This window comes from Engraulis encrasicolus, chromosome 2, assembly GCF_034702125.1.
Source record: "Engraulis encrasicolus isolate BLACKSEA-1 chromosome 2, IST_EnEncr_1.0, whole genome shotgun sequence".
Taxonomy (NCBI): Eukaryota; Metazoa; Chordata; class Actinopteri; order Clupeiformes; family Engraulidae; genus Engraulis; species Engraulis encrasicolus.
Window position 1 is genome coordinate 22,462,115 of NC_085858.1, and position 11,753 is coordinate 22,473,867.

An 11,753-nucleotide genomic window follows, 5' to 3' on the forward strand; every position below is an offset into this window, starting at 1 on the left:
AATCCTTGAAATTTAGAAGTGGGTATACTCTGTATACCTGCGTTCTACGTAGACTACAGCACTGACTGTCTACACCAAAACCACGGTGTCAATGGAGAAGTGGAGTATATTACGCGTGATACTGCGTCCTTGGCTAGTACAACGTAACCTCCTAAAAACAAAAAGCGCAGTATAATCTTTTTTTATCGTTTTTTTTCTGAAACGGGACCAAGTTGGACCAACATTTTTTAACACAAGAAAAAGAAGGTATTTTAAAGCCAATTTCCGGTCTAAACCCATTTTCGACCATTTTCAAGATACTGTGTTCTGATATTGTAGGGCAGTATAGTCTACGTAACCAGTTACTCAGTCAAGTCACCTATGTTGGATGGAAACTGTTGCACATTTAAAAAAAAAACTTTTACTTTTTACACCTCTGGAAATGGGAGGGAAGCACTTCTGGGGAAAAAAACAGTTACATCAGTTAGCTGTTTAAAGTAAACATGTAATTGTGATGTTTGGCAGCAGGTCTGTTTGTGTCTGTTTTGTTTATGCATTAGTTAAAAGTTGGTTGTGCAGGTTAACCACCACTGATGATTGCTTACAGTAAAGCATTCAAGATATGTATACCGTTGAAAATTTGTCCATTTAATGTCAATGGAGTGCAAGTATTAATGTTTATTTTTTAAACAGAATTTAGTGAGGATGTCAGTGTGGACTCCCCTTCAGCAGAGAGGCAATAGAACAGGCATGGGGAAGAATGAGCCATACTTTGAGCACAAACTAGGATTTCCCCCTGCACGTTAGGCCTATATTGTAGGCAGCCACCTTTACAACAGAGCCCACCCAGTCTAGGTCCCCTGAAATATAATATCCTTTACAAAAAAACGTCACATAACAAACATAAAAATGATATCGGGGGCCAGATAAGACGGCCTGAGGGGCGTCAATGGCCTTCGAGACATAGGTTCCCCACCCCTGCAATAGAATGTTGGATCTCCAGTCCCCAACATGATGTCATGCACTACTTTATGGGGAAATAACTTTTTCTTCATATGTTATGTTTTGTGGTACCGGGTACCCAACCAAATCTAATATGATGGATAATAGTTTAAATGTGTGCTATTAACAAGAAAGTGGTGGCAATTATTTTAAATATTAACCTTCACAACCACCTGTGAGAGTTTCAAGAGGTATAAACTCAGAACTGAATGTAGTATCACTTACAGTACATGATCAGGATTATATTAATCTTGCACTGTTAAGCTTACATCCTTTAATATACAGGAGAGATTCCAATTAGTTTGGTGAGATTGTAGCCTATGGTATATACAGTATATTATTACAGTAATGTGTACACACCAATTGCATGTTCTGATTCAGATGGAAATGTCAGTATACTGTATGCTGTTCCGTTTTCATTACGTGTGCCCATAATGAAGCTGTAAGTGTGCTATTATTTGATACATCTGTCAGAGAAGTACCATCAAGGAAGCACGGAACTGGCATTTGTTTTAAAATTTCTATTTTTTTACAGCAAAAATTTTCTTGTATAACATTCATTTAGTCATTTAGTTAGGCATAAGGATGAATGCATAAAACACGTCATATAAATCATATTTACTGTACAGCTAATAAAGCAATCTCCACTGCAACTGACTTCGACTACAGAGCTCGGACTGATTTTAGGGTCCATCAACTTAAAGGAACACCTCTTTTCGAGTTTCACATATTTGCAGTATTGCCAAGCTTAACACATGCATATAATTTTTTTTCTCAGTGTGTTCAGTAGCCTACTTAGATTGACATTATTAGTATAGCTAAGTACAATCACTGGAAGTGAATGGTACCCTTAGCAACTAGCCTCAAATGATCAATAGATGAAATCAAATAGCCATTTTACATTCATTTGAAAGTAGGCTACTTTATATGTACATTTGATGTTTTATTTGGTACCATAGACTTCCATTGCTACATTACATTTGGCTATACTCTCAAACTAGGCATTAGAGAAAAATCCTACATAGAGAAAAATCCTATGTATTCTCATATGTTACCAGAGCTTAACTACATATAAGCAATTTCCTGTAATAAGTACTATTCCTTTTAAGTATTGTGAGATCCCCAGATATAGGTTGAAACAAAGCCAAAAGCACTAATGTTGTACATTGTCCATCTGGGAGTGGAATAGATTATAGTAGGCTACTATGACTTGCATTGGCCAGCATAATTACCACACGTATTATGGCAAGTTCCTTGCTAGGTGGATTTTAGACAGAACGAGCTTACTTGTATCAGCCCAAACTTCATACAACTCATTAAAAAATTGTGTGATAATAATAATAGTTGCGTAGGAGTTGGATAATAATAAAATAGGTAACACTTTATTTTAGGGATACATCTATTAGCACTAATACATACAATGTGCCTGTATAAGTAACTTATAAGGCATGTACAAAGCAAAATCAAACATTTGTTAGGCATGTATTCGCAAATGTCTTGTTCATGCACAATAAGGGATTTATTACCAATGTTACCTTAGTTAGGACCTAGTAGGCCTTAGCGTTTGCTTAGTACATGCCTTACAAGTTACTTATGCAGGCATTAACATTGTATGTATTAGTGCTAATAGATGTATCCCTAAAATAAAGTGTAACCATAAAAGACTAATATCCAGATGCAAATGTTTGTACAGTAGGACACCAGCCCATAAGCTCAATGCAGATCTATTTGAATTTTCTTTTACTTGCAATTGCAAATAGCCAAGTTCAGATGTATGTATGTACATTTCACACAAAGGCTCCAGCTCCAGGGAATTATGCAATTAATTAGCCATGGAGTAAAATCATTGGCAAAAAAGCACAATGCAAAACTTCTTTTTTTATTTCGCATTGGTTTTAGCCCAATTTTCCCGCCGTCAGTAGTTCCCACTCGGTGTCAGTTACTCGTGTGCCTGTGGGGGCAGTCGATTGTGCTGCTGCTGTCTCTGCAGCCTGTAGTGTCTGTGGTGCCGCTGCCCCTCCGCCGCCTCCGAATTCCATCCGAAAGCCTGCAGGATGCAGAGTATCACGTTAGCCGCAGTACCTCCGAGCATCAGTAGGAGGAGCTGCAGGCCCATGGCCACCTGCATCACCTCCCACACGCTGAACTGCTCCCCCTTTGTCTGCGCTGCCTGGAGCAGTGTGGTGTTGCCCAGCAGCGCTAGCGCCTCCATCATGCCGAACACCTCTTCCCAGACGGCCACGCTCTCCACAGGGGCTTCACAGGGCAGCGGGCGGCACACGGCCCAGCCCAGCCGCCACGTGTCCAGCCAGGATTTCAGGAAGATGGCCACCCAGCACCACACCACGCACTGGGGGTTAAAGCTGGAGAGGAGCATTACGTGGCAGTAGATGATGAGCAGCTCGAGGTAGCAACAGGTCTGGCTGTTACTGCTGGCAGGCCAGTCACACTGGCTATGGATCTGCTGCAGGCCGGGGGGCAAGCCTGCCTCTGCCCCACCTCTTCCCTTGACTCTCCACTTTTTGACCAAGGGCAGCAGAAGACTGAGCAGAAGGCTCAGGACGCACTGAGTGGCCAGATGCACAGTGATGCGACGGTCCAGTGCAGTCAACTCCCTCAGCCACAGGGCTTGGTAGAAATACAGGGCAAAGTGGTTAAAGAGGCAAAAGACAATGACCTCTGGCAGGAAAGCCTGGCTGTAACACTGACTCCCAAGCGCATGTGAAAAGGTGGGAGAAACTGAGTCCAGGTGTCCAGACAGCTCTACAGCAAACCAGTCCAAAACCATCATGCTACCTGACAGAAGGATATCAGCGATGTAGTAGCAGAAGAGATAAGAATAATCCGACTTGTTTTGGTCTTCTGAGAAATGGACTTTCACCATCTCATCCACATAGAAGTAAGTGGCCATCACAGTGGAAGAGATTGTGATAGTGAGGGTCAGGAAAAGCACAGAAACCAGGGCCTGTTTTAAGAGCCTGTTCACCGAAGGGCCCAGTGTTGTTGTGTGATGAGGTGGATACACATGGGGACCCGCTCTGTGCATCGTCTCCTCAGATCCCCAGTCAGCCCTCAGACCGCCGCGCTTCACCTTCCACTCATGCAGGAAGAGCCTCGACCACACCACGCAAGAGAGGGAGATGAGGGCTCCACCATCCTCTTGCGAGAGGCACAGAGAGAGAACCGCCTTGGGCAGGAGAACTTTTCCAAGTGCAAACATGAAGCCAAAGTAGAGAGCGACAGGCTTGCCGTAGTAATCCCGGACATCTTCCAGGAGCTCCCTCTGACGAGACCTTCTGAAGCCAAACCATGTGGCCCTCCATTTCCTCTCCAGGACCTCCAAAACGGGCACCTCGTGGACAGGGTGAAGTGTTCTGAGGGCGCCACACTGCAGCATGCTGGTAATGACAGGCTCCCCCGGGTGCAGGTAGATGTCAGGGAGTATGTTCACCTCTTCTGCTTCAGTCACCTCCAGCTTGCCTAGGATCTTAATGAGCAAACTCACTGCCTCAGCGGATGAGATCATCCTGTAGAGCCCGTGTGCTATACCCTTCTTGCTCTCATCCGCGGCCTCATCCCTCTCTTTCTCTGCTGTCGCACCCTCGGCCTTCGCCTCTGGTCCCAGGCTGGGACCTTGCGTGTCTGAGCACACAGCTTCACTGAGTCTGACAGCTGACGTGTAGGGCTTTTGATGGAAGAGGATGGCCTCGTCAGCTTCCAGAAGCAGGCGTTCGGTGCCAGCGCCCACTACCAGCGATGGCTCTCCCTGCCGGGACATGCCCACTAGCCTGCATAGCAGATCAAGGCCACCATGGGATTCGCAGGCTGAGATCTTCTCTATTAGCCAGTCCAGAGCCTTAGGTTGGATGCTTGGATGGAACTTAAGCAGAACCATTGGGGCCATTGCAGCCGAGGTCTACCCAGGCAACAGGCTTGGCTGTTGCACGGTTGGTCTTCAAAGCATGGGCTTAGTTGGCCACTCTTTGAGTATGGCCAAACGTATTGTGGCTGTGCCCCAGGCTGGCTGCTGCTCTGTGTGCTCTCTGGCTCCCCTTACCCTGGTAAAGGGTCTTCAGTGAATTCATTCTCTACTTTGCTGTTTGGCAACTCTGGCATTTTTTCTTGGCAGCAGTGAAAAAAGTTTCTTTATTGTGACATCACTACCTTAATACCAGAGAGGAAAGAAGAAGAGAGGGGAAAGTTCTATTGGCCTGTATTGTTACCTCACCGACGCCGTCCGCCATTTTGATTTTGGTAGTCAAGGACGCGTCGCCAACGGTTCATTCATTCAGCATCAGTCAAAAACATGGCTAACACCGATCACAATTACGCAAAGGACCCAAATGCCCCAAATACACCAAAATATATAGGCACACAATGTGCTGCTGTAGGGTGTTACAAGTCCACAGGAAGGAACAAGGAGGTGGCATTTCATTCATTTCCCAAAGAAAAAAAAAGGTATAGTTTCGTTTTGATAGCCTAAGCCTGATGTGCAGATGTCAGATGGGCACAATGATATTTGAGCAACATGATGAGAACATTGTGTGTCAAAAGACATAACTTTGTGTGCTTAACTTCTAATGCGAGCACAACATTTAATTTTCTAGGCCTACCGAGTACCTTTTTTCACTTCTGATTTAGAAATGCATACTGTCGATGATCTGCAAGGAAGGCTGTTTTCAATGTCCAGCACCTCCCACCACAGTTTTAGCATAGCATACGTCACCTAGAAACTATTATTTTGCTCGTATATAATACGCCAACGACGTGCCACATCAAGTGCTATATTAACTAATTGTCTTACCTTAAAAGGATGTGTTGGGTAGGCAGATGATGCCACCGTTATGTCGCCGTAAAACAAAGTTGGATAGCCTGCTAGCGCAACAACCCACTGCATGATGAATCGAGGCGCTGAAATGATCTGACAACTGTGCAGTGGGCTTTGTTTATTCGTGTTATGATGATGCCCACATATGCATCTAACATTTTCCTTTCAAAATTTAACTCAATTAACTTTAAAATCGCCAGACTAAACATATCCACGGCAAAGTATCCAGTCCTTGTCCTATTGAAGTGGAGAAACTCACATAGACTTTCCTCTGACGGAAACTCAATTTCAACAAAAAAGCCAGACCCCTATAATTTGTGTTGTATCTCCCCCTAGTGGCAAAATAGAAAACATGAACCAGCGCAAATGTTAACCAAGGATCTGTGATATTAAAACACACTACTGTTATTTTCTGCAGGTGTGCAGAATGGATTAATAACATCAGGCGGGAGGACCTATGTGGTTTACAGACCGATGAAATGAAGCATAGGAAAGTATGCAGTGACCATTTCGCCATTTCACAATTTGTGAACCCATTGGACAGGTAGAGACATTGCCATTTCATATTCTGAAAATGACACTTGATACTCTATAAGTTTTCAACATACTGTAAACCCAGATGTTTAGCCTGATTACTTGTGGTAATGTTGCAAATTCAAAACACACATATTCACAAAAAATAATTTAAAATGTTGGGTTGCTTTACAAAAAAAATACAACTAATTACATATTTAGAGAGCCACACATTGAGTGCTCCTCCTCTACCATTGCTGGCTTGAATCAAGCATAAGGCTTTTGCTCCTCACAAGCAGAGAGCGTCGTCAGGATCCGCAACAGGTTACACACACTGTATGACATGGAGAATCATGGCTTGTATTTATGTTCCTTCCAGGATGCTGCAGTCATTCACCGTCTAGCCATGCCTCCTGTTCACCAAAGGCCATTCCTGGTGTCATGTTTTCTGTTGATTGCCATTACCATCCTACATGTGTCTTCAAACCAAATCATATCTCAAATGTATTTATACATACTATATCTAGTTGACTCAAAGTGCTTTGGTGCCCTTGTCCTTGTGTTTGTCCTCACATTTGCCTGGAGTTCACATAATATTGTAAATCCTCCTGGATTTCACTTGTGCTTTAGCATCTTTATTACCTCCTTCGATTTACCCCCCCTCCCCTCCCCTCCCCCAATTCAGTAAAGACAAAATAAATTTGAGTCTTTCCCAGTCTTCATCGCAGTCTGTTCATCTGAGTGGCAAAGCCTTTGTTCATTGTACAAAAAAGTCAATATATGTTCATTTGTGCAACACTAAAGTTTTGATTACACCTTCAACATTTTTTACTCAGACAATTCATAACTGGGCTTACAGTGTGTTTGTAGAAATATAAACATTACAATACTTTGCATTCTGCAGGAAATCTGGCCTACTGCCAATGGCCGTACCCTGGCTAGTAGACTGTCCCAACCCCCCTAAATCTCAAGACACAGTTCGTCCACCACCCCGAAAACGGGTCGCACTTGAAATTGAGACAACAGACTCAGAGATCCTGGATAGTAAGTGATTTAATGGCAAATGGTGGTAACAGATACATTCTGAGTGTTGAACACTGCATAGGTAGTAGTCTGTGCATAAGTCTGTTGTTACAGTTGTCACATTTCTTTTTAGGCACTGATGTACTGGCCAGTGTCAGCAATGACAACACAGTGGAAAAACTGAAAAGAAAAATTGGCTGCTACAAATCAAAGCTGTCAAGGCTAAAGAAAAAGACACCATCTATCAGCAAACAAACATTAAAGAGGGAAATTTCCAAAGTATTGCCAAAACAAGCCGCACAATTTGTCAACGAGCAAATTGATAATGCCAAAAAAAAACCAAGGGCCATTCGGTGGAGCAACTTCATGAAAAGTTGGGCGTTACAGGTTAAGGGTACAGGGCCAAAAGCCTACCGAACCATGAGGAGAATTTTCAAGCTCCCTACAGCCAGGACCCTTTCAAATATCTTGCAGAGAGTAGACATCGGGCCGGGATGGCATGAACCTGTGCTGTATGCACTTAAACATCAAGTGCAGCATATGGAAGAGCGAGATAGGCACGTTGCCATCACATTTGATGAAATTACATTGAAATGTAGCCTAAATTATAACATCTCGAAAGATGAAGTAGAAGGGTATGACGAAGGGGGAAGACCAGCCAACCATGCAGGGGTTTTCATGATCCGTAGTCTAACTGGGAAATGGAAACAACCCATAGGGTACTTCTTGTCATCTGGGACCATGAAGCATGGGGTCTTAAAAACCAAAATCATGGAGGCGGTGGAAAAGGTGCTTGACACTGGCTTCACTCCCATGGTGCTGGTAATGGACCAAGGCAGCAACAACCTGGCAGCCTGTAGAAACCTGGGTATAACAGAAGAAAAACCGTACTTCTTTGTCAAAAGCCAGAAGATTCATTTTTTATTCGACCCCCCCCATTTAATGAAAAACATCAGAAACAATTTGCGAAAATATGGATTTTACATAGGGGACAAATTGGCAGAATGGGGAGACATCACTGAAATGTTTAAAATTGATTCACAAAGACAACACCGAATGGCACCCAAGTTAACCCAACGGCATCTGTCCCTCACTGCCTTTTCAACAATGAGTGTGCCTCTCGCCACTCAGGTAAGCCACAAGTGAAAACTGTCATGCAGGCGTATAACATTCAATTTACAATCTTTATCTATGGTCCTGAAAATGGGATTTTTTTATTTTTTTATTACAGGTTCTTAGTCATTCTGTTGCGGCTGCACTGCTCACCATGGCAGACATGGGGAAGCTAAGAGAGGGGGCAAAAACGACGGCAGATTTTGTAGCCCACTTTAACCAGATGTTTGACTGCTTTAACAGTAGCACATTGTCCAGCAGCACACCACAAAAGGATGCCTTCAGAGAGACACATATTGATTTTATCAATGAGAGTATTAACTGGCTGGCATCTGTCAGATGTGCCAGTGGCAACAGCTTGAATTGCCTAAATGGTTGGAGGCATAACCTAAGAGCAATCAAGGAAATCTGGGCTGAATTGAAAGGTAGCAGCAATAAGGCATAATTATTCAAATTGAGCTTTGCTAATGCTAATGAGCTTTGTCCACCACTGCATGTTTTCTGCTGTTGGCCAATGTACTGTTTGTCATTTGCATTCACAGAGAAAGGATTTCAGTTTCTATTTACGAGGCACCTCAACCAGGACTGCCTGGAACACTTCTTTGGGGTGATCAGAGCGAAGGGCGGGCACAGGGACAATCCAGACCCTCAGCAATTCCGATTAGACTACAGGCAGGCCGTGCTAGACTATCTAATGACATTTGGGAGAAATACAAATTGCGAACCGGAGGAAATACACCTATTGCTGCAATTGTCCCATTTGTTTGAGGTAGACGAAACACCCTTTCAAAAACAAAAGTGTCACACATGATTAGTATACTGTAAGTCTGTAATCTTTTGCAATGATTTTGTAGAGCTGCACTGAGTCATCGCAGATGGCAACTCCCCATCCATGCACCGCACTGACCATGCCTCACGAGGTACACGAAACACCCTTTCAAAAACAAAAGTGTCACACATGATTAGTATACTGTAAGTCTGTAATCATTTGCAATGATTTTGTAGAGCTGCACTGAGTCATCGCAGATGGCAACTCCCCATCCATGCACCGCACTGACCATGCCTCACGTACAGTCTACTGATGAGGAACCCACATTCCCTGGACTGGACAACACAGAGTTCATGAAGGGGCTGGACGTCATTGAGGGCAATGTGTCAGTGTACCTTGCTGGCTATGTGGCCTTCAGAGCCTCTGCCAAATTTGATTGCAAGAGTTGTGTTACGCTGTGGGAGGCAAACGAGGAGGACAGAGATACACTCAAGGAGAAATACACCTTTTTCAGATATAAGCAGTTCAGGGATGGGTTATTCCCACCAAGTGTTGTATTACAGCGTACAACAGAGCAAATTGAACACATTTTTAGATGCCAATACCCCCACATTTCTAAAGGGAAACATGTCCTGGCACTCTTAAAATCTGCAGTATATCAGAGTGTGAATTTGGATGCTGTTATATGTTCCGCCAGCTGTCTGTCCTGCAAAGAGTTCCTTGTTAATACATACTTATTGATGAGGATAAAATTTCAACTGAAGGTGGGCAATCAGAACGCCAAAGCCATGAAAACAAAGAAATCAAGAAAATTAATGAAATTGACATCGGAATTTTGACCCCCCCCCCCCCCCCCCCCCCCCCCCCCCACCCACACACACACACACACCTTTTTTACATGATTGGTATTGATTCCAGCCCCTGATCACAGTCAGGAACAATAATGTGGCCCCCAGATTTAAAAAAAAGTTTGGGGACCCCTGGCCTACAGTAGCTTCAGGTTGCAATGAACGACGGGCTGTGCATACTGCTGAAGACACCCAGGTGGAGCAGTGCATGTTATCTTGCTCCGACAACTAATTTTTTAATTATTTTTTTTTTTACAAGGAATGTGTAATCTATATAAACAATGCTAATTAAATAAACATAGCCATCATCAAGTTTATCTCTTCAGCATGCTTTTGACTCTTGATCATTTCACCTCAGTAGAGCTGATTTCAAATGAATGTATGAGTCCCCCTCTCAGCTGGAGATGATGTGCTGCGGGTTGTTCAGCCAGGGTGCCAGGGTAGTGCGTGAGGTGCATGTTCTGCTGTCCCAGGAATCTTGTACAGGTGGCTCTTCACACTAAATCTGCCATATGTGGTGAGGAGTGACACAAAAAAGAAAAAATATGCATTATTGTGTTAAGCTTACATGCAATGTTGACTGAGTTGCTAAAAAACTGCCAAACTTAAGGTATTCTCTGAGTTGCAGAAAAAGTAATGCATTGCTGTAATTAATGCGTTGCTGGTTATGGTTTATCATTTCCTGCCACTGACTTGAATTAAGTATTAGTAATGTATCATTGTTTCCTGCTCGTGCGTGAAAATGCCTTAATCAATGTATAGTAGACATTCAAAACATTTGACTCCCAAGTCAGGTAAAAAACACGTTTCGCCTCACATGCGTTGGCTCCCAAAAAGTTAACTGACATCGGTCATGAAAACACCTAGAAGTACTCTAGGGGCCTACAACAGTCAAATGATATCATGCACATTTCCTGTTCACGTCAGGGTGAACATTAGGAGTGAAAATGGAAGTTTGGAATAAAAACCGGAACAACACAGCAGCAGAACTAACGTTGGTTTAGTGTACTTAGGCACGTATCCTTTTTCTGAAGAACTAGCACTTCTAGAAATTACACATGCCCATCGGACAAAATGTTCGCTGGCTGATGAAAATTTATGAAACTGGCCGGGAGACTAAGGCTAAAATTCCAAACAACGACTGGGAGGAGATGTGTTAACTTCCATTTTATACTTACGAATAAAATAGTTATACTCAACATAGGCCTAATAATTTAACATCATAGACACTTAGCTGTCCATGGAGATATGCTAACGTTAACGGCCGACACACATCACCCACTGTCCAGAAAGATCCATGAATACAACCATAATATTAAATCCATTTGATGACGAATATAAAGATAATGACGAACTTACTGCTAAGTGGATAGTTACTTGTCATATTTATGCAATACAAAAACATTAAGCCACTTGCCTTTTCAGGAAGAGTCAGCGTTGCGTCTAGAAGTTCCCAAAAAGGAACTTTTTTGTAGAGTTGCCGTTTCCAGTCATCACGGGTTTTTTTTTTAATAAAACGTAGAAATCAACTATTAATCCCGTATCAAATGAATACAATGCGAAATAAGTGAATTTGATGAAAATGTGGTCGACAGAGAAAACAACACACGGTTTCATTCCTCACTCATGTATGAGTCTGAACATTGTGTTATTTACATGGAACGTCCATATCTAACAA

The 11,753-nt window shown here is 43.0% G+C and overlaps 1 protein-coding gene and 1 long non-coding RNA gene across 2 annotated transcripts; both read right to left on the reverse strand.

The window, feature by feature from the left end:
- Positions 1–2,920: 2,920 nt before the first annotated feature.
- LOC134463926 (anoctamin-10-like) lies at positions 2,921–4,876 on the reverse strand. Its single transcript, XM_063217292.1, has one exon. It carries the CDS (start codon positions 4,874–4,876, stop codon positions 2,921–2,923), a length of 1,956 nt encoding a protein of 651 aa, XP_063073362.1.
- Positions 4,877–7,357: 2,481 nt separating this feature from the next.
- LOC134435096 (uncharacterized) lies at positions 7,358–11,486 on the reverse strand. The gene is made up of 2 exons (XR_010031977.1): positions 10,429–11,486; positions 7,358–8,209 (listed from the first exon to the last, which is right to left on the reverse strand). It is a non-coding gene; the product is annotated as an uncharacterized LOC134435096 (long non-coding RNA).
- Positions 11,487–11,753: the final 267 nt, after the last annotated feature.

Bases quoted from the DNA above. Each gene is read 5' to 3' on its own strand.
- LOC134463926 (XM_063217292.1), bottom strand. From the start codon at position 4,876: ATGGTTCTGCTTAAGTTCCATCCAAGCATCCAACCTAAGGCTCTGGAC.